Source organism: Leptidea sinapis, chromosome 21 (assembly GCF_905404315.1).
Source record: "Leptidea sinapis chromosome 21, ilLepSina1.1, whole genome shotgun sequence".
In the NCBI taxonomy this organism is placed as follows: Eukaryota; Metazoa; Arthropoda; class Insecta; order Lepidoptera; family Pieridae; genus Leptidea; species Leptidea sinapis.
The window spans coordinates 1,840,005-1,863,348 of NC_066285.1; the positions used below are offsets into that span (position 1 = coordinate 1,840,005).

At 40.0% G+C, this 23,344-nt stretch overlaps 1 protein-coding gene across 1 annotated transcript; it reads right to left on the reverse strand.

Moving 5' to 3' along the window:
• Positions 1–3: 3 nt before the first annotated feature.
• Positions 4–23,149, reverse strand: LOC126970577 (ATP-binding cassette sub-family C member Sur-like). The gene is made up of 12 exons (XM_050816556.1): positions 23,117–23,149; positions 22,319–22,386; positions 21,689–21,810; positions 19,163–19,318; positions 18,355–18,576; positions 8,884–9,041; positions 7,114–7,309; positions 6,147–6,366; positions 5,806–5,930; positions 3,990–4,281; positions 2,577–2,773; positions 4–1,554 (listed from the first exon to the last, which is right to left on the reverse strand). Exons 2-12 carry the CDS (start codon positions 22,356–22,358, stop codon positions 1,408–1,410), a joined length of 1,875 nt encoding a protein of 624 aa, XP_050672513.1. The 5' UTR covers positions 22,359–22,386; positions 23,117–23,149; the 3' UTR covers positions 4–1,407.
• Positions 23,150–23,344: the final 195 nt, after the last annotated feature.

The window sequence follows — 23,344 nt, forward strand, 5'->3', positions numbered from 1 at the left end:
CCGTTGTATTATTTATTTATTTATTTTATTTATTACACAGGTTGCAGTAGACTAGGGTGAATGGAAATTAAAATGGATAATGAGTTTTTTGTAACCAAAATTTATGAACTATGCTGATGATGTAAAGTAGATCCTGTAGATGGACCCACAACCTGAGAGTTGAACAAGTCATACCAAGATTTACGAACTATGCGTCATTCGAACGGTTGGCTCAGTTGGAAGAGCGCTTGGACGGAACCCGAGAGGTCGCGGGTTCGAGTCCCGCATTGTTCATAAATTTTGGTTACAAATTTAATTTAATTAATCCGAGAAGTGAAGGATATCACTTTAAAAATAACAAAAAACTGTTAATGAGTATAATACTGAATATTAACGAGATACAAATCATGATGAGAATAAAAATACATAGTATAAGATTCAAGATGGATGGAAAGGAGGCGTGGCTTAAATGCGTTGGAAGCTGTTAAAAAGTGGCACCCAAAAGCCACTTTTTCGCGCCATTTTTCAAGTTTGGATTAATTTCTTCATTATTAAACAACTTTTTACTTAATATTAATTCAATTGTTGTCTAAATACAGTAGTCTGGTACATTCAATTTCACATCCGAATATTGCTCTGTTTAGTAATACAAGAATTTCCGCCTACAAATAAACCACACTCAATTAGTAGTCAAATTAGTATCTGTCCACCCCGGTCCCCAAAGAACATCCCATATTAAGACAAGTGTTATTACAATGGCAACGTCACACCCACACTTGAATGTACCGCCGCCATTTTCATTGTCATATTAATCATAATATCAGTCTCTTAATTATTACTCAAACTGGCCAAACATAGATTTGGAAAATTTCATACAGTTTATGGCTTTCTGTTAAAACTTAAAATTATATCCAACAATTCTTATAATAATTAACATACATAATATATTATTTGAGTACAGTTGTGACTATGATGAAAAAAAAATATTTAATGTAAGTACTTGACAAGTTCATGACCGATAAAAAATTACTGCAAAATGGCAGTCGTTAAGAATATTTGGTTAACTAGCATTACTGCATAATTAAATTTGTAATTCATACATACATTACACAGTACCTTTTATTAAGTAGCTATTTTTTGGGTTATAATACCAGTTACATAATAAAAATGAAATAAGGGTTATCCTAATTTCATACGTATTGATTATTGTTTTTTTTTTATGACAGTAAAGGACGAGACGAGCAGGACGTTCAGCTGATGGTATTTGATACGTCCTGCCCATTACACTGTAGTGCTGGTTAAGATTCTTTAGAAATCCAAAAATTCTGAGCGGTACTACAGTTACGCTCGTCACCTTGAGACATACGATGTTTAGTCTCATTTGTTTTTTAGTTTAGCTACAGATTGTCGTTATCTGTGGAGTTGGTGTCATACTAGTTGGGCGGGTGATGCTGTCATCCTTGATAGTCTACTCGAGGGATCCGATAGCAGTGTGTCAATGTTCCCGCGTTCCACCACGCGCCCACCGTCAAGTGTCACACCGCTGTCGTAGTCTGTCACTGATGATATTCGGTGCTGGAAATTGAAATGTAGGTTTTTTTATTTTTTTTTATTTAGTTTTTTCAAATATAGGTTTTATTATTTACAATTACCTCTTTAATGGTGCCCTTTTAAAAAGGCAAGGGCGCGACGATAGTGGAATTACTAGTACTATGACATTTATTTACTTTGTCTCGAGGCAAAGAGCTTAATCGTGGTGTCGCTAAGATTGGTGAGAAAGTAACGAGATTAAAGGGGAGTGTAAACGGTACTCGATTTATATTCTAATTATATTAAAAAAACTACTTACAAATTCTTTGATATTTAGTGAACTATTCAATATTTATTAATAATGTATTATTTCTTCATAGATATTCGCTAAACACACGTCAGCGTATCGTTAGTCTCACAAGTAATGCTACGTAATATAATATGGAATGTTTTTTTTAATTTGGCTTACAATAATATCTTATATTAATATTCAGGATTCAGCACACATTTTACTGAAGATAAGTACGTACCTACGTATTTAAGTTTTCCTTTGTGAAATGGGCTTTCAAAAAGTTTCCGATGTATACAATACAATAAAAATAATCTTTATTAAAGTAGCTTAAAAAGGTAATAGTACCTAATATTTAATTTTGTGAATCTGTTTGGAAAAAGTAGAGCCCGTTCTTTAACGTCTTCTGACTATAAAGTAATTTCAGTGGCGACTCTATTTAACTGCCAAATTATTTGTCCAATTTCAAAATTTATGTAATTTTTAAAAACGATATTAATTACTTCACAAATAAAATTTGAAAAAAAATTTTTTTATGAACGATGCGGGATTCGAACCCACGGCTATGGCGTTCCGTGCCAGTGCTCTAACCAACTGAGCTAACCGTTCGAGTGACGTATAATATCGTCATAAAATCTTGTATGCTTTGTTCAACTATCAAGAACGAAAACAAAAACATAACAATTTGTTTAGATATAATTACTTACCTAAATATAGGTATAAGAACAACAACTTTTTGAGTGTAGTTCAAGTAGTGTTTGTTTGTGTGTACTCTTACCGCCACGGTGAGTACGGTGGTCTGCGGCACCAGGGCGGCCATGGCCCGCAGCAGGCCGCGCTGCGCGGGTCCGTCGAGCGCGGCGGCCGGCTCGTCCAGCAGCAGCGCGGCCGCCGGGCCCGCGTGCAGCGCCGCTCGCGCCGCACACACGCGGCACACGCGGCCGCCGCTCCAGCCCGCCCCGCTCACCGGGCACTCTGCAAACATACACACCTAGTCACCGCCCTAGGTGTGTGAGCGGCAGGGCGGGGGAGGTGGACAAACGTGAAGCTAACTCATTCTGCCGTCGACCATATATATCGTGTGCGTCTTGTCAATCGCGCCCTCCTCCGTCTCACCCCCCACATACCTCACAAGGTGACTAGCGCTTCCGCGCGCACTATAGTACATACATTTGTACAGTTACGAACTCTCTCAGGCTACCACTCTGGGGACTGCAAACTCAAAGGTCACTTGGCGAAAAAGCCTCAGCGAATCCGTGCTATGTAGATTTTACCAAGACGCCTACGAAGATCCTAAATATACCCTTCTGGAATGTGAAGACATCTCCGCAATGAGGGCAGGTTGCCTCAAAGCCCTACCCCACTTGTGTCCACTGAGGATACTTAGGCCTGGAGGATGTGATTTAAATACAAATAAGAACTCTGATTTTGCAAGGGATAAAACACAATCACAACTGGCATAGTCATCACTAGAGCGTGCGTCCGAGCACATTTAGGGGACAAAATAGATCTATAAATTTAAGTGCTCATTTCACTAATAATAATAATAATACATATCTACCTACTTAAGATCGGAAACTTCCACAACACGAAAAAATCATAAATCTATCTATGTATATATAAGTAATAAGTCAAACTCTCGATAAATTAAGTAGGTACGTGTTCGACGTCAATAACTCAAAATTAAGTTAAATAGGCGCATTTCCTTTAAAGTTCTATTGTACTCACAATCACACCGGTCTTCTAAGGTACAAGTAGAAAGAATTCTGGTTTGCTATGAACCTGACACTAATCCTGGCTTCTTCAATTAGCGTCATCTACTTTATACAAGATCTTCTACTTGTTACTTTTGCAAGGCAATTTCAGTAGGTAGATAGTGTTTACCTAGATATACCTACCTAATCTAATTCAACCACATTCAATTTATATCCACTTCGCTCTCTAATATTTAAATTACTTCTTACTTCGTCTCACGAACGAACATTTAATTTGGAATCTATTCTACATTCATAGCACCCACCCAGCATTTAACGTAACCAATCGTAGGAGTCACAACGCCTCTATTATGCTTCAGTTAGCATACCCGAGTTATTATCTAGATAGAAGTAGAAGTTCTCGGAAACTTTTAGAACTCTAATATAAGAGTTCCTAAAGTTTCAGAAACTGCCAATTCATATCATTGATGACTCACCAAGCCCCGCTGACTGTGCCGACACAAAGTCAACCAGCCCGACCACTCTCAGACATCGCCAGATCTCTTCATCCGTATGTACCGCCAGTGGATCTAAATTCTCTCTCAAAGTTCCGGAAAACAAAATAGATTCTTGTGGCAACACGACAATACGATGGCGGAGCGCTTTGAGCGGGACGCGAGTGATGTCCTGCCCGTCTATCAGAACTCGACCGCTTCGAATGGTGGTTGCCCCGATGCAGGTCATCAACAAAGTAGACTTGCCGCTACCACTACGGCCGCAAACTGCAATCTAGAAAAAAAATATGTATTTTGTCACGGACTAGTAAAAAAATAAAGACTCCGTGTCACCTTACATAATAGTGTAGCACCAAAACAATCCGATTAACGTGTATATACATAGCCCCACGCACACACACTACTACAGGCCGATAGGCGGCCATTATGAGAATTGTCATCGTCTGTGACAGATCAGTTTGCGTCTCAATAAAATATTTTAAAAATGCCGTCGTGCGTTGTGACAAAGTGTAAAAACGATACTATATAAGTATTTGTGACCATATATGATTATTTAAGGGAGAAAAAATTGTGTAACTAGTATCCCCCGTAACCGCACACACACTAGCATAACGATGCTTCACTTGCTAATATCACGGCGTGGAGTCCTTCTTTTTTTACTCGTCCGTGGTATTTAGTAAGTATCTATATAATTTATAACAATTTTTATCATTTTAACCAAGAAGAAAGTAAATGATTTTCCATAACTTTATTTTTTTCTGTTCAGTAAGAAACTATAAAGGGTTAAGTGATTATTAACAAATCAAATTTTACTCTACATATTTTGGTGCTACATTCATTAATGGCAGGTCGATCTGTTATAGTTAATAAATCATTGTATTTGTTTGATGCAATTACTAACTATGACAGTAATCACGACCACCATTTTCAAGAAGCATCCTTACACAAACAATGATATCAAGCTCTGAAGGTTGATGGATCCAATACAGGATAATTTATATTTATACAGTTAATTCTTTAATTCTTTATTACTTTTTATGAAATAATTAATATTATTTAAACACGAGTCAAAGCAATTCAAAGCCGTGATATTACAATTTCACTAGTGATATTATAATAAATGTAGGTATATCACGAATAAAGTAGTGGTCTCATTGGTAATTTTTATTAATTGTAAAAATAAAAATAAATAAAACAATAACAGCAAGTAAGCAATAACATCGGAGCGTGTATGCAATTATCCGTCTGAAATTATTGACGATATGGTAGTGAACAAGGGCCGATTCGGTTCTGGCACTCCCTGGCACTGCCGCGGCACGCTACACTCGGCTCGTGTGTTGTAGTCAACAGTCTAAATTTGTTTTTTGGGACTTACTAGTGAACAAAGGCCGATTTGCTTAAATAACAATTAACTGATTACACTTATATATACCTTACTAAAAAATAATGACTACATGTAGATTACAGCCATTGTAAAATACTCTATTTGATTGAAATGAGTGGCTTTTGAGTTTCTTGTATGTTGTTCTCACGAGCTCAACTTTTCCGAACATATGGTAAATATTTATAGTGACTTTTCAAAAGCGTTTAAGCGCCAGTTTAATTGACTTTGACTTTTGATATCGACAACATTCTCTAAGACTTAAAAGCAATAAGGAATTATATTTCGCTAGTTAAAATCTTTTAAGAAAACAAATACCTACTCTCAAAATACTCAATTATGCTTTCACCTGTAGTGTTCTGGTATTAAGAGTCCTTTGTATTATAATTACGGTGAGTATCATGTTATGACATTTACCTTTTGTCCAGGGTTAACAGTGAGATTGACGCTCTTGAGAATAATTGGTGAGTCAGGCTGATGTTGGACATCGACCTGTTGAAATTCAATTTTGCCACTTCGTTGCCACCCGGATGGAATTGAACCTGTTAGCAAATGATAATAGAGTTATTCGATTTATAAGTATCTCGTAAATTAAAGTTAGCCCATTAGGTAACGGGACGGGGATTCTCCATCGTCTTTATGAGACCTGGTGGCTGAAATTAGTACCGTAGGAAGCTGCGGAAGCCTCCCTCGAGGCTTTTTCGTGGGTTAATAGTTTCAAATAGTATCATCGATTCCTAATTAAAAATGAATCTTACATTCATCTCTATAGTCCTCTTGCGGCGCGTTAATATCGGTCAAGATCCGCTCCAGAGAGCCGAGCTGCAGGCGGAGGTCAGCGCGGCACTTGGCGAGGTGCGCCAGGTACACGGGCAGCAGCAGGGAGTAGCTGCCGGCCAGCCCCGCCACAGAGGCCGCGCTGTCGCTGTGCAGAGCCACGCACAGGGTGGTGAGCACGCACGACATACCCACCAGGTCCTGGAATTGTTACAGTATCAGTATAGCTCACTGTACCTACTGTTCTCGGAAGGTTCCTGCCGCTACGTAATGATACTTTCATCATTCGTCATTTCAGCCGGAAGAAGTCCACTGCTGGACACAGGCCTCCCTCTAAACATCGCCCTCATCCAACCTATTCCGGCGCTCTAGACCAAATCGTCGGTCCAACTTGTGGGGGGTCTAATAACATTACGTCTTTTGGTACGTGGTCACCATTCGAGGACTTTACTGCCCCAACGGCAATCTGTCCGTCGAGCTATGTGTCCTGTCTACTGCCACTTTAGTTTCTCAATCACATATGCTATATCGGTGACTTTGGTTCTCCTACAGATCTCCTCATTTCTGATTAGATTTCGCAGGGAAACTCCGAGCATAGTCCTCTCCATTGCCCTCTGAGCGACTATGAGCTTTCTCTTAAGGCCCATTGTAAGCGACCACGCCTGCGTACCGTAAGTCATCACTGACAACACACACTTGTGTGTGTGTGTGTACACTACGATACTCTTGTACCGCGGTAATTACAAGTATGTAATTCATCTCAAGTCTCGCAGTAACCGCGAGCGATCTCTATGATGTGCATATGACTGCTATTTGCTATATAAAAATTACGAGCTTACGGGTTACCTTCTGCCCTTATTACCCCTCCGTGATGGCTAAAGTGGAAAACAGAGAGATGAGATCTAACTTAACCTTCTTCTAACCCAAACTATCTACGGTTTTACTCACAAGGCCCAGTCCAAGCCACCGGTTCGCAGAGTTCAGAAGCAGCAATGTGTTGTGGTTGTCATCGACTCGGGCTTGGAAGATCTCCCGCAGTTTGTTCTGCAAGTTGGCCGCCCGTACGGTGCCCGCGCCGACACTGCACTGTGTCGTCAGTGACACAACTCTCGCCGCACTGGTCGCTTCCAAGCGCTGCAGTTCACTACGAAACATATTTTTGATGTGAAGACTTATTTTGGCTCACCGCACACACTTTTTTTAATAGGTTTCCATCTTGCATTTACCAGTGGGAGGCTCCTTTGCACAGCATGCCGGCTAGATTATGGCTACCTCAACGGCGCCTATTTTTGCAGTGAAGCAGTAATGAAACATTACTGTTTCGGTCTGAAGGGCACCCTAGCTACTGAAATCACTGGGCAAATGAGACTTAACATTTTACGTGTCAAGGTGACGAGCGCAATTGTAGTGGCGCTCAGAATTTTGGGATTTTCAAGAATCCTGAGCGGTACTGCATTGTAATGGGCAGAGCGTATCAATTGACAACCATCAGCTGAACGTGCTGCTCGTTTCGTCCCTTATTTTCATAAAAAAAAAGAGAAAAAAAGGGTAATAAGTTAGGCTGATCCGTCACGCTCCGAGGTGAATGGCTCGATCGGATGAACTCGGAATACCGAGAAAGATACAGACAGCTGCTCTGCTCTGCTGGACGGTAAAAGGCTTTAGAATGAAGTTTTCACATCTGCCGTACGATCTTAAGCGCACACCCAATTTTTTACTTTAATCCGTTCCGATTTCGTCCAGGTTATGGCCTGCAGATTCATAGAAATACACAATGCCTTCGCTAGTTTAGTTAAAGATATTTATAGCAAACCGAAGCAATAAGCGGCATCGAGCAGTTGTTAATTTACCCGATAGAAAACTGCATAGTGTATCCATATACACTAATTAAATATAGGAAATTATATATTAAACACATAATTATAAATTAAACACATAAAGTTAGTAGTGCCGCCTTATGAAGCATTCCGTATCAAATAAGGTAAAAATCTATTTTTATCTTGCATAATATGATATCCCTGATTATTATTTGGAATATTTTTAGCTCTGTACCACTACCCTGTACCTATTAAAATAGAACTCTGTTCGAGGCCGATGAGCTTCGCATAGTTAGCATCTAATCTTTCATATAAAACTGACTTCAATATTACTTTCTAACCAGTAGCCACTTTCAGATCCATAATTTTATAAACATTAATAAAAATATTTATTGCCTTCAAATAAAATTACTTATTAATATACCATTTCTCCATTTATACAAAGTGCATTCCACAATAATTATCATAGGTATGAACCTAGTAAGGAGTACGAACTCCTTTGATGACCAACCAGATTGTGTCGTTTGAACGATTATTCTTCTTTTCCTAGTGCCATCTCTTATCGGGGGTTGGCAAAAATTACGGCTAAATGGATTTTGTTCACCGCTGTCTGCCCCTAATAGTGGTTTTGAACTTATATTAAACCACTGTCCGCGGCAGGTTTTCATTCGCCTTTTATCTTTCCTTTTCGCAATATATGGCCCAGATATTTAAGCATTCTCTTTTGTACACATTTAAGTAACTCTGCGGACTTTCCCATACTGTTCAACACGGTGGTATTGCGAACGCGATGTCTACTTGAGATTCGCAACCTTCGTTTGTACACGCACATTTCGAATACTTCCAGCTTGTTGTCAAATTTGAACGATTATAGTAAATAAAAAACAAGAACTATACCTACCTAGCGGTCCTCAAGTAAACAGTTTGCAGTGCGATGTAAACGAGGAACGCAGGTAACAGAGCTAGTAACGTCCACGGAGAGAGAATGATATTCACGAGCAACGCTGCCAAACACAACATAGCTAGTTGACTCCAGCGACTCACTGCAGTTGGTAACTTCTGAAATCGTATTATAATCATTTATTAGGATGCCGCAATCGCTCGTCGTACCGCTTCGCTGCGACGTATATTTGAGCGAAGCGAGGTAAACTGAGTCTGTGTACAAAAACAAAACAAAATTAATCACAAAAACAATAAAAAGAATCTTTTGTAATTTGGCGCCATATTTAAACACGTCATATGAGACACTTGTGCTGATTTGGAAATTTAATAACTAAGAACCTCGCAGTCGAATCACTCTCGATTGAAAGCAGTGTTACAATTAAATTATTGAATACCTAGAGGAAAAATATATTTGAATGTCTGCCCCTCTGTCGTTCATTGCTATGCCTTGTTACGAGATGCATGTGATAATTATTTAGTACTACAATTTTGTTTAGTAACTAAGTAGCATGTTACGCAATTTAATTAAATAAATAAATAAAACTTATTGTGATTTGTGATCAATCGGCTCAATTTTTTAATAAATATAAATAGCGCGTGTTAATTTAGAATAATTAGTAACTAAATCATGTTTGTTTCGACATCGTAGATAACTTTCTTTTACGCGGTCATTGCTTCTTTTCCGAGCTCAATCTTTTTTTTTTGAACTTTTTATTTAGAGCATTGGTATCAAGATTATTAGCTCAAACCAAAATAAAAGTAGAATATTTAAATAATTTTTTAATACATGTGCAAAAAAATTATTGATGTAGGTTAGACTTAGACCAGCCTAGTGAAACTCTCTAAGAAAAAAGCGATTCACTCGATTGTATGAAACGTACAGAGATTGATAGATTGACAGACGACGGCTATTATCTTGTAAAAAACAGAGATAGCCGAAATCCACTACGTTTTACGGTGACAGCAATGTATCCGTAAGTTAAACTAAGGATGGATAGGTTATTGAAAACGGCCGTTAAGCAACTGTTCCTTTCAAACTTAGCCGGATTATACTTCGTCGCCAATCACCATACTGTAATTAAAACTATTTTAAACTTATGTCAAATCACTGCACGTTTCATACTGTTGCGTAGCAACCCTTCGAAGTATATGACGAGAGTTGTCAAACTTCAAGACATTGTTAATTTCAACAGCTCCGTCAGCAACACTCTTTACTTTAGACACTGTAGACCCGGGTTCGATACACCTACCAGTGTATGGATTTTTTTGGGTTTTGTAAAGTTAAAGGAAATTTATAGTAAGTTCAGGATCAAATCGAACAGAAAAAAAGGGATGGAAAATGTGTAAGCAGGATAAAAATAGTTAAAAGAATTTTCTAGTACAATTTAAATTTAAAGATGGAATGGGAGAATCATTTTGAAAATAGAACGGATCCGGGGGTATATAAAGTAGATAATTTCAAATATCTAGGAGTCATACTTGATCAGAGGCTCTCCTGGTACCCTCACCTTGAGCAACTGGCTGAAAGAGTCAGAAAATTAATATGGGTTTTTCGCTCGCTGAGGTACGTGGTCCCAAAGAATGACAAATCTGAGAACGATAGTGATTCCTCTAACACTCTGCTAAAGAGAATATATACTGCACTAGTTGAATCCATCCTAACCTACTGCATTCCAGTGTGGGGAGGTGCTGCAAAAATAAAGTTTTTAGACATTGAGCGCTCGCAACGAGAATTGATTAAGGCCATGTATTTCAAACGTTACAGATATTCTACAGAACAACTTTACCTTGAGTGCGGTTTACTCTCTGTGAGGAAACTGTTTCTGAAACATGTTTTAATCAAAAAACATAAAGAAGTACCATATCTCGTAAATAATAAACAAAGTAGGAGGCAACCTAACGTAACTAAAGTCCCTCGAACAAAAACAAAGTTTGCTAGCGCACAATACAATAGTCTCTCAGCTCAAATTTACAATAAAATAAATAAAAAACTACATATCCACTCAAAACAATATAACGATTGTCAAAAAATCGTAGAGAAGTGGTTAAAGTCTCTCGACTATGAGGCAACGGAGATTTTACTTAAACAACTTAAATAATGTACAGAGTATAATAACTTATCCAATGTTTACATAGATCAGACAGAAAATATTCCACACGCACTTAACATATATACACGCACACAACACTCACAAAAACACACAGTATCGCACGCACACACACACTCACACATAGTTACACATATTTATCATTTATGTTTATAATAAATAAAAGTGACTTACATGTTCGATAAGAATTAAAAATCGTAATTGTAAATCTTTGTCGCTGTAATTGTTAAGGTGTTCGAAAGTAACTTTCCAAATATTTAAATTGTTAATCTATATTCATTTCATAACCTTTTTAAATTTATATTCATTTCATAACTTTATTATTATTTCACCACCATGTCAATAAAACTTTTGTTAAATATAACACATTGCTGAATTGGAAGAGCGGAGACACCTGGTACAGGCATTATTTGCTTAAAAGGTGACTCCGGCCACTAGCTGCTGTAAACTATGATTTTAAGAGAAATAAATTATTATTATTATTATTAAATTATTATATAAGCCGTGCTAAGCGTGGCCTACGGCAGTTCTAGTTCTAACTCGAAAGTGTAAAGAAGAAGAAGAAGAAGAAAAGAAGAAGTAGTGAAAAGTGGAAGTGTTCCAAGAAGAAGAAGATAGAAGAGACTAAGTGTTCGGTGCGGTGTGACGCGTTGAAGGTACCGCCGCCCACAAGAGGAACAGCGGCAGACCGGCGAAGTGCAAGTTCAGAAAGTGAAAAAAAGAAAAGTGAACGCAAATAAAGACTCGTTCCTATAAGCGGAGTATTATTTTCAATCCCTGACCCACTCCCGTGTCAATTGGTGTCAGAAGTGGGATTGGAAAGATGCCATTAGTGCCCAGGAACGAGAAGGGAGTGACCACGCGAGCGGGAGCAGCTGCAGCGGCAGAGGACGAAACATCCGGCTCTGGACTCAGTGCGACCGTGTCAGCACCGCAGGCTCCTGCCGTAGACATCAGCGCGCTCATGCAGCAGATGGCCGCCATGATGCAAGAGGCAGCGCGCCGACAGGAGGAGCAGCTGCGAGCCTTGCAAGAGGAACAAGCACGCCGACAGGAGGAGCAAGCGCGCCGACAGGAAGAGCAAGCGCGCCGACAGGAGGAGCAGCTGCGGGGCTTGCAAGAGGAACAAGCGCGCCGACAGGAGGAGCAAGCGTGCCGACAAGAGGAGCAGTTGCAGGGCTTGAAAGACGAGCAAGCGCGCCAACAGGAGGAACTAGCACGCCGACAGGAGGAGCAGCTGCGAGGCCTGCATGAAGGCCTTTCCAAAGACATTTTATCCGTTGTGCAGAAAAACTCCACCCGTATTGACGCTGTGGAAAAAGAGATCGCCCGGATTGACAGTGTGGAAAAGAAGATGGACAAAGTTGAAGAGAACTTTCAACGGAAGATGGGAGAGATGGAAGTTACCATTAATCAGCTCAGTGGGAGGGTCGTGTGTCCTTCAGCCAACACAGGAGTTTCCTGCGGAACCACATCGAGCAGAAATTTAAAAGTACCTCCCTACGACGGCAAGTCTTCCTGGGCTGCCTTTAAGCTACAATTGGAGACGGTCAGAAGAGCCTGCGGTTGGAGTGACCAAGAAGCGCACTCTGCCCTCACACTAGCGCTCCGTGACGAAGCACTCTCCGTATTGGAAGCACTCGGCGCTGGGAAGGAGGAAGTGACCTACACAGACCTTATTGACGCGTTGGAGGCACGCTATGGTGATAAACACCTCGCACATGTGTACCGGGCGCAACTTAAGGACCGCAGTCAAAGGGCCAGCGAAACTCTTCAGCAGTGGTCCGTGGAAGCCCAGAAACTAGTGCTTAAAGCATATCAGTCGTCGCCAGCTGCAATAGAAGAAATGTTGCTCCAAGTTTTCATCGATGGAATACGAAGTTAGAGCAGCCGTACGATTGAGTCATCATATCAGCTTGAAGAAAGCGGTGGCACATGCGTTGGAAGTGGAAGCGGTTCGCCACGATTCTCGGGCGTTGAGACTCCGCAAAATTGTACCAGCAGATTCCAGCCGAAGGCAAGCATATAACCCAGCATGCTATGGTTGTGGGGAGCGAGGACACATTAGAAGCACTTGCCCCAGGCGTGAGAGCATAACGCAAGGTAGGAAGGATGCGGCGGTCTCAACATCACCGCTGGAGCAGCAGGAAAAGGACAGGGCAGTGGGGTGGGCGCTGGCCGGTAGAAGCAAAGCCCCAAGGATCTTCGTTAAGCAGACATGTGACGGAAACACTTTAGTTATAGAAGGAATGATAAATGGAAAATCTTGCCGTTTCACTTTGGATGCGGGAGCCTCACGTACAGTCGTTAGCCAAAGAAGACTAGAGAGCATCGGAAGACGACATATGCGAGAAAATGTAAACTTAACACTCACAACAGCTACCGGCCAGCGCATACCAGTCCAGGGAGAGAAGATCGTGGCCATGAAAATCGGGGATACGTTGTATTGGCAAAAAGTGGTAATCGCGGATATCACAGATGACTGCATCATTGGGTTGGATTTTCTTCGAAATCATCAGTGTACCATTGACATGAAACATGGTGTATTGAAGCATGGAGGTGAAGAAATTCCAATAAAAGGCGGAACTGTTGGGAAAGTGTTGTGCTTAAGAGACACTACTTTAAATCCGAGATCGCAGACCCTAGTCCCGGTAGTCCTGCGAAGGGATGACAGAGGAAGACCTTGTAAATGCGCTATAATAGAAAGAGAGACATCGGACACGACATGGATCCCAGCCAGGACTGTTGTGGGTAACTCCCAGATTGCGATGGTTCCCGTGTTTAATCCTCATGAGGACAAGCAAATCATTAGGAAGGGAACAGTGATGGGAGCTTGTGAGGAGATAGCTTGGTTAAGAAAGTGTGAAGAAGGGAGGAAGACCGTAGCTGCAAACCAGGATGTGAACATACAGAAACTTCTGGATAGCTGTAAGGACAATCTTACCAAGCTACAGTTAATAAAAGCGAGAAATTTCCTGCTACGCTACTGCGGGATTTTCTCAAAGAACGACGGGGACATCGGCAGAACTGGTTTGGTGAAACACAAGATCGACACAGGAGACACTGTTCCGATACGGCAAAGACCAAGACGTATTCCGTTTGCACGCGAATAAGAAGTGGAAGACATGATTCGGGATATGATGATGGTGTGATAGAACCGTAGTCGAGTCCATGGTGTTCTCCAGTGGTTCTGGTGAAGAAGAAGGATGGATCAACTAGATTTTGTGTGGACTATCGGCGTCTGAATGATGTTACTAAGAAGGACAGTTATCCATTGCCAAGAATCGATTGGTTGATCGACACCTTGGATTCACTTTGTGGCATGACGTGGTTCTCTACTCTGGATTTGAAAAGTGGCTACTGGCAAGTTGATCTGGACCCTAAAAACAAGGAGAAGACGGCTTTTTCAACCGGAAAAGGATTATGGCAGTTGCAATGCCCTTCAATGTTGGGAGAAACCTGCCTTGTCTACTTGGATGACATAATCATTATGGGACGAAGTTTTGAAGATCATCTCAAGAAGCTCGAAAAAGTCTTCGCAAAACTGCAGGGTGCCAACTTGAAGTTGAGTCCAAAGAAATGTTCCTTCTTTCAACGTCAGGTGAATTACTTGGGGCACGTTATCTCGGAGCAAGGCGTTGCGACGGATCCTGCCAAGATAAGTGCTGTCAAGGACTGGCCGACGCCGACAGAAAAGACACATGTGAGAGCATTTCTAGGACTATGCTCTTATTATCTTTGTGAAAGTGGTTTCCGATGTTGCTAAGCCCTTACATCGACTGACGGAGGAGAAAAGAGCCTTTTCCTGGGATGAAGAATGCGAACAAGCTTTCTTAGAGTTGAAGAAAAGACTATGTGAATCACCTATCCTCGGATATCCTGACACAGAGGGAAGATTCATAGTGGATGCTGATGCTAGCAACACTGGAATTGGTGGAGTACTATCTCAGAAGAGAGGAGATCAAGAAGTTGTAATTGCATACTTTAGCAAATCTTTATCAAAGCCGGAGAGAAACTACTGTGTAACTCGTAGGGAGTTACTGGCCGTGGTGAAGACATTACATTTTAAAAAGTACTTGTTGGGTCGTAAATTCCTCGTAAGGACTGATCATGCCGCCTTGAAGTGGTTACTAGAATTCAAGAATCCGGAAGGACAAGTGGCCAGATGGATTGAGCAACTTCAAGAGTATGACTTTGAAATCGAACATCGAGGAGGAAAAACTCATGGAAACGCAGATGCTTTATCTAGAAGACCTTGTCCGACGGAATGCAAACATTGCATTCGTCAGGAGGAGAAAGAAAATCCAATAATCTGACTGATCAGAACAGATTCGATCGATGGGAACTGGAGCAACGATGCAATGAGGAGAGCTCAGGAAAATGATAAGGATCTTCAACCACTTTTACATTGGCTAGCAAGTGGATCACTTAAACCAAAATGGTCAGAAGTGGCTAGACACAGTACGGCTACCAAGAGTCTCTGGGCACAATGGAACAGTTTGGTGATGCATGACGGGTTGCTCTGCCGTAAGAACTCTCACAAAAATTAAAGAACAATTTTACTGGTTGCATTGTCGTGATGATGTGGAAGACTGGTGCCGAAAATGCAAGAGTTGTGCTGCTGTCAAAGGACCTCAGACCCGGAGCAGAGGAGTTATGAAGTTGTACAATGTTGGGGCTCCGTGGGAAAGAGTAGCTCTGGATATGGCCGGACCGTTCCCAGTCACCAAATCTGGAAACCGTTACATAATGGTGGTGATGGATTATTTCACGAAGTGGCCGGAAGCATTTGCCCTACCGAATCAAGAAGCAGTTACCGTTGCGACGAAGCTGGTGAATGAAGTTTTCTGCAGATTCGGTGTGCCTTTGGAGTTGCACAGCGACCAAGGGCGGAACTTCGAGTCACAAGTATTTCAAGAAGTTTGCAAGATCTTGGGAATCCATAAGACCAGAACTACGCCATATCATCCACAGTCGGACGGGATGGTGGAGAGGTTTAACCAAACATTGGAGCGACATCTGGCAAAAGTAGTGGACAGTCATCAGGATAACTGGGATGAGTACATTCCACTGTTTCTTATGTCGTATAGAAGCGCAATACACGAGACGACAACAGTGACTCCTGCGTACGCCAATTTTGGAAGGGAATTGAAATTGCCAGCTGATTTACTCTCAGGCTGTCCATCGGATACTCCGAAAAGTATAACAGAATATGTGGATGAGTTACGGAAAAAGATGGTTGACATCTACGAGGAAATTAGAACAACTGGGCTTACGGCAAGTGAACGGATGAAGACCCGCTACGATCGAAGAGCTAATATTCCTAGTTTTGAAGAGGGAACCCTGATTTGGTTACACAATCCTGTAAGGCGAAAGGGGAAGTCTCCGAAGCTCCAACCAAGTTGGGAGGGACCATATAAAGTAATCACAAGGATAAATGATGTGACTCTCAGGATCCAGCGTACCCCTCGAAGTCCCCCGAAAATCGTACATGTCGATCGGGTGGCTAAGTACTACGGAAGCAACGATGATCGGGACGATCATGTCTTGGGAGGGGGCAGTGTTGCGTAGCAACCCTTCGAAGTATATGACGAGAGTTGTCAAACTTCAAGACATTGTTAATTTCAACAGCTCCGTCAGCAATACTCGTAGCTCAGCGGAAAAGTGTTTACTTCAGACGCTGTAGACCCGGGTTCGATACACCTACCAGTGTATGGATTTTTTTGGGTTTTGTAAAGTTAAAGGAAATTTCTAGTAAGTTCAGGATCAAATCGAACAGAAAAAAAGGGATGGAAAATGTGTAAGCAGGATAAAAATAGTTAAAAGAATTTTCTAGTACAATTTAAATTTAAAGATGGAATGGGAGAATCATTTTGAAAATGGAACGGATCCGGGGGTATATAAGCCGTGCTAAGCGTGGCCTACGGCAGTTCTAGTTCTGACTCGAAAGTGTAAAGAAGAAGAAGAAGAAGAAGTAGTGAAAAGTGGAAGTGTTCCAAGAAGAAGAAGATAGAAGAGACTAAGTGTTCGGTGCGGTGTGACGCGTTGAAGGTACCGCCGCCCACAAGAGGAACAGCGGCAGACCGGCGAAGTGCAAGTTCAGAAAAAGTGAACGCAAATAAAGACTCGTTCCTATAAGCGGAGTATTATTTCCAATCCCTGACCCACTCCCGTGTCAATACTATGGAAAGTCCTCTACCTTAGGAGGTCCTTCTTTTTTTCTTCGTTAAATTAAGGTAGCACTACTAATGTAGTGCTACTGATGCTAATGCATCAGGGTAGATCTAAAAAGAAGCGCTAATTATAAAATCTCTCTAAGGGAAACGGAATACAGAATTATGTCAGAACCATGACATTAGTAAATATTATTGTGCTGCAGAAGACTATTCGCGCTATTTATAACCTAGGTCCTAAAGGATCATAGAGAGCAAAATTTAAAGAAATAAACATCTTGATTGTTGCATTTCAATATATTCTTGATAATGTAATGTATGTTCATAGGCACATTCGTGAATTTGCTAGAAACTGTCATAACCATAATGTTAACACCAGTACAAGACATAAACTTATAATGCCTACTACTCGGCTAAGTCGAGTTAGTAAGTCTTTAGTGGGGCGATGTATATGCTTTTAGAACAAGATCCGAGAAAAAGTTCAAAACAAATGTATTACGAAATTCAAAAGAATTGTTAAAAAACGTTCGTGTGGTAAAGGTGACTATAACATAAATGACTTTCTTAATAATACCTATGCAACGCTCTTGTGATTCCTCTGGTGTTGCAGGAGAGTGTGGGCGGCGGTGATCACTTAACACCAGGTGACCCGTACGCTCGTTTGTCCTCCTATTCCATAAAAAAAAAAAAAACACAGATCGGGAATGGAGCGACCGCCCTCAGGCTGTTAAATTATATGTTAAATTGTACGTTAGAAGTTTTCAGTTCAAAAAAAAAGATGGCCGCTCAGTTTCTTGCGCTCGTTCTTCTCAGGTCTGAGGCATACTTTTTCGAATGGGTGGTAGTTTTTGATATTCAATAAGTGATATCACATCCTATTTTGAATAAAAATATTTGAAATTTTGAATTTTATCACTTAATCGATTTTCAAGTTAAGACTTTTTTTTTATGAAAATAAGGGACGAGACGAGCAGGACGTTCAGCTGATGGTAATTGATACGCCATGCCCATTACAATGCAGTGCCGCTCAGAATTCTTTGAAACCCCAAAAACCAAAGCGGCACAACAATTGCGCTCGTCACCTTGAGACGTAAGATGATAAGTCTCATTTGCCCAGTGATTTATATTTATATATTTATGTAACTCTACCTTGTCAATGATGGATACGTCAGCTGAGAATCGATGGCAGTAGGCGCCCGGCGGGGTCGTGTGATGGTGATGCAGTGGAGCGTTGAGCGTGGCTCGCAGCAGTTTGTCGTGCAACAGACGTCGAGCGGCGGCCCCGGCGCATGCGCACGCAGCTTGTGCGAGCGCTCCCGCTGACACTCCGGACACACACCATAACGCGTACGTTTGTAACATCGACCAGATCTAAATTACATATTATTATCTATGCGTAACTACGAAGGATTTCATTATTGATTTATTTTCGTAATTTTTATAGTAGGGGAAGCAAAGTTACCGACATAGTCAAAATGATTGCGAAACTGAAGCGGCAGTGGGCGGGGCACATAGTTCGACGGACAGATGGCCGTTGGGGCAGTAAAGTCCTCGAATGGCGACCACGTACCGGAAGACCGATGGACCGTCGATCTGGTGAAGATCGCCGGAATACGTTGGATGAGGGCAGCGCAGGACCGATCGTCGTGGAAATCTTTGGGGGAGACCTTGGTCCAGCAGCATAGTATTTTCTTTACGCAAATATATGTACCCATAAGTAAGACACGCATTTTCCATTACGTTTATCAAACAAATTAACCATTACTACTACATTATATGTTTGCCTGCTAACAATAAATCATGACAAACTATATATTATGTGAGATATGGTTATTATGTTACAAAAGGAACACGGCGCTGTACCTTGCGCACTGACAATTTTTGGCATAGCGGGCAATTACATAGTGTTTGACATTTGACATTACGAAACTAAAAATTCTGTTTAAAACATGCGTACCTGTTCACTATTGAATGGATTTTGTTTATTATTTTGAGCCAGCTGTGAGAGCCAGCAGTCCGCGGCCACTATCATTGCCTGGGCGGTGGCAGCAGCGAGGAGATACACGGCGCCCCACCAGCCTCCGCTGCGGACGTACTCCCACCATATTTTATTCTATCAACATGTAATATGTAGTGTAAAGATAACAAGAACATCGTGTCCTATGTTATATGTATCCTCTGAAAAGGTATGTAGTATTTATTTATATAACGTATTAATCTAGACTATTGCTCTTGTTAAATTAATATAATTAATTCTTATTACAAGAGTTAATACGCGAATACTGGTAAGCAGTGGAAGGCTCCATTGCACAGCATGCCAGCTAGAGTATGGGTACCACAACGAAGCCTATTTCTGCCGTGAAGCAGTAATGTGTAAGCATTACTGTGTTTCTGTCTGAAGGGCGCCGAAGCTACTGAATTACTGGGCAAATGTGACTTAACATCTTATGTCTCAACGTGACGAGCGCAATTGTAGTGCCACTTAGAATTTTTGGGTTTTTAGGAATCCTGAGCGGCACTACATTGTAATGAGCTGAATTGTAATAGCAATTACCATCAGCTCCTGCTCGTGTCGTTGCTCAATGTCATAAAAAAACTGGGACCGGTCTGATAAATGGTTAGACGCGTACTGCCTTACCAAAGGCAACACTCATGGTTTATTAACTATTACTATTGCAATTAATTTTATGTCTACTTAGCAATATTGGTAATACAATACTGTTCGATGGATTTACATCGAACATCCTCTTAATATAGTCCTAGTATAAGAAATCTTCTGATATACACTTTCTTAGTTTTACTCTAGTTAGTAAATAAAGTTAAAAACAAATTGCTTATTACTAGGGATAGATTGTAATTGAATGAAAAAATTTAAGTGTTAACAAAAATAAAATGTAAGTAGTACATAACAGTGAATAAATAATAACATTGTCAATATATACCTACCAACAAAGACTTCTATGCATACTTACTACTAGACAAGCTTAGTGGTCTTAAATAATTGCTCACTTAGCTTCGGGTTCCGACGCCCCAACTCGTTTAGACTGAATAGACTTTAGTCCACTGCGAGCATGCGAAAGCCGTGAAAGTTGTTTTGAACAAATTAAGGCGCGGCCATACCTCAATATCCACAAAAATTGGTTTCTTAGAGAGTCGATTACAACATAACACATTGAAAATATTCCGACGCAAAAAATACAGTGCACAAAGAAGGACTTAAAGAAAAAATATTTATAGGTAATTTGAAATATCCAATAAAAAATTTAGAATTTGCTTCCCCAAAATAAACTTTGGAGTCAAAAATCTCTGAATCTTCAGCTATAATAACATTCTGTTTTTACAGAATTTAATAGAATTAGTACTTTTCAAAAACTTAAACTGAACGATTTTTCAATTTAATATGTAAATTTTGAGTAAACAAAAGAAAATCAGTAAAATAAATGCCCATTAGCAGCTTAGCCACATGATCAACACAAATATTGTAGCGTTAGTTGTAGCATTTACAATCCTAGTCAGTCCGCGCCTTAACACGGATTTTAGTTTAAAGTGACCAATAAAAGATTGGCAAGGCCACCACCATGCGTCCTCCCCTCTCAGCATGCCCGCACGCGGCGTGATTCAAAATCGCGACACAATTGTTATTCCAAACTTCTTATCTAGTAGTAAAAATCGAAATCTTTACCTACCAGTAGGAAAATAATTACCAAAATAAATGAAAATAAAATATAAACTAGCCTTCTTAATTACCAAAATTGAAAATCAATGTAATGCTTTATATACCATCATAACTATATAAACAACCAAAGTTAAAAGATTACTTCTACAATATCCAGTCAACTCAAGATCATAAATCAATATTCGGAGCACATCGAAAGCTTTGACAGGTTTGCTTTAGAGTTTAGACTATTTGAAGTTAATTGAACCGTGCTGTATTCCGAAAGAATTCTAGAACATTCATTTTAAAATTAAATTTTGTTTCGATTGGGTTTGGTTTGTTATACATATTACATATTATATATTTGCCATGATTTGCTATATTTACTTTATATTGCGAAAGTAAAATTATAATCACAGTATTGCCTACGTCTTATAACTTAAAGAGTGAGTAAAACCCAGTAGGTACTTAATTATTTTCACAATCATCAATCAACAGGCTCACAACTATATGTACACAGAAAAAATATTTTTGTAAATAATAATTACATTAAAATAAAATCTGATAATAATATAAGTATAATACTGATAAAATTAAAATTCATACATATTTTTTTTTAACTAATTAAATGGATTGACACATAAAAATACTACTCGAACATATTAGTATGTTTTTTTATTATTAGTATTATGCATTATACGAGAAAAAAATATGAAAGCGATAAAATTACCGATTCAAAATTTATACTTTTATGTATATTTTGATATTTTTATGTAATGTTTATATTGAATAAGGTTACGATTGCAACCTAGTAGTTAATTACTTTACCTCATTTAGTAGTGGCTCGGAAGGTTCTCTGTCCGCCTGTGGAGCCTCGAGTAGTGTGCTCGATTCTAAGCCATTGGACGACAGTGCGCTCAATGTTGAATCGTTGACCTTATATGCAGCCTCTGCAAATAGTAAAATCTTAATGAAAAAATGATCATACCTATAATTATAATATTGAGGTATTCTAAAAAAGTACTTATTGTAAAACTACAGGCAAACTCAACGAATAACGTCATAAGTACAGCGTGACCGCTAACGGCAGGTACTCGAGGCGATATTTGGCGATCATATATATCGGAAAAGATATGACAAATGCTCATAAGTGTGAACTGCATAACTTTAACTCTAGAAATAAATATATAATTTAAACAATTTCTAATTATGAAATCACACAAAAACATCACATCAAAATGCATATTGTCATTCGCACTATACTGCGTCGGAGTCGGAGCCCTCACCTCAAAGCCAGGCAAATAACAACGGCTTTCCATACTCCTCCATACTCCATACAACTCTATACGTCCTGTTAAGAAGGCAGGTCCAGTATTTGATAACAACTAAGTATTCAAAAATATTTAGTAATTACAAGTCTCGTTAGACGCCCCCGGTATATAAGTATACAAACCATACCATTGGCACCTTCGATGTTAGTTTCGGAATCCGAACTCATAAACCGCCGCAAGGTCTTCGGTGTCCATCTGTGACAATTCAAAAATTAAGTTCAGTAGGACATTCAAAGGAAAAATGTTTTAATAATTAATGAAATTCGGAACGTTTGTTAGATTACGTTATGAAAATATGGCATGAAACTAAATTTTTTGATATAAATTAAAACACTACCACCGCTTCAGAAACAAATGTATTTCCTCAAAGAATAGAGAGAAAAGAAAAGGCACAAGAAACTCTACGAGAATTCTTTTTACACTCTTTATAAAAAATACAATTTATAAACATTGTACTTTGTGATTGCTAATGATATTTATCATCAAAATCAAGTCCTACGCTGGTCTAAATCTAGTCTAAGGCTGTCCGCAGTTCTGCTACTAAGTCCAAAACCGGAAGTGACCAAATTATTAGAACTTTTGCAAAGTATTTCTCCTATACATACTTCTTTTTTTGCTTAATTATACTCAATGTGCCTATATATATAATGGTGAGTGTTCCACGCGAGTGCAGCAATCTTCCCAGAAAGCTAGCCACTTTTGAACCATCTGTTGTAGCATCTGCTGTGACATTACCAAACAAACCTGGTGATTGTCCAACGCAATGGAACAGTCTCCCCAGAAAGCCAGCCTCTTTTGAACCATCTGTTGTGCAAATACAAAACAAACCTGGTGAGTGTTCCACGCGAGTGCAGCAATCTCCCCAGAAAGCCAGCCTCTTTTGAACTATCTGTTGTAGCTTCTGCTGTGGCAATACAAAACAAACCTGGTGAGTGTTCCACGCGAGTGCAACAGTCTCCCCAGGTAGCCAGCCTCTTTTGAACCATCTGTTGTAGCGTCTGCTGTGCCATTACCAAACAAACCTGGTGAGTGTTCCACGCAAGTGCAGCAATCTCCCCAGAAAGCCTCACCAGGTCTTTTGAACCATCTCTTGTAGCGTCTGCTGTGACATTACCAAACAAACCTGGTGAGTGTTTCACGCGAGTGCAGCAAT

Coding starts and splice junctions, on each gene's coding strand:
- LOC126970577 (XM_050816556.1), bottom strand. CDS start 22,358: ATGAGTTCGGATTCCGAAACTAACATCGAAGGTGCCAATG. Junction 19,319..21,688: donor CCGAGCCACTACTAAATGAG/GTAAAGTAATTA, acceptor ACATGTTGATAG/AATAAAATATGGTGGGAGTA. Junction 18,577..19,162: donor ATCCATTCAATAGTGAACAG/GTACGCATGTTT, acceptor TATGTAATTTAG/ATCTGGTCGATGTTACAAAC.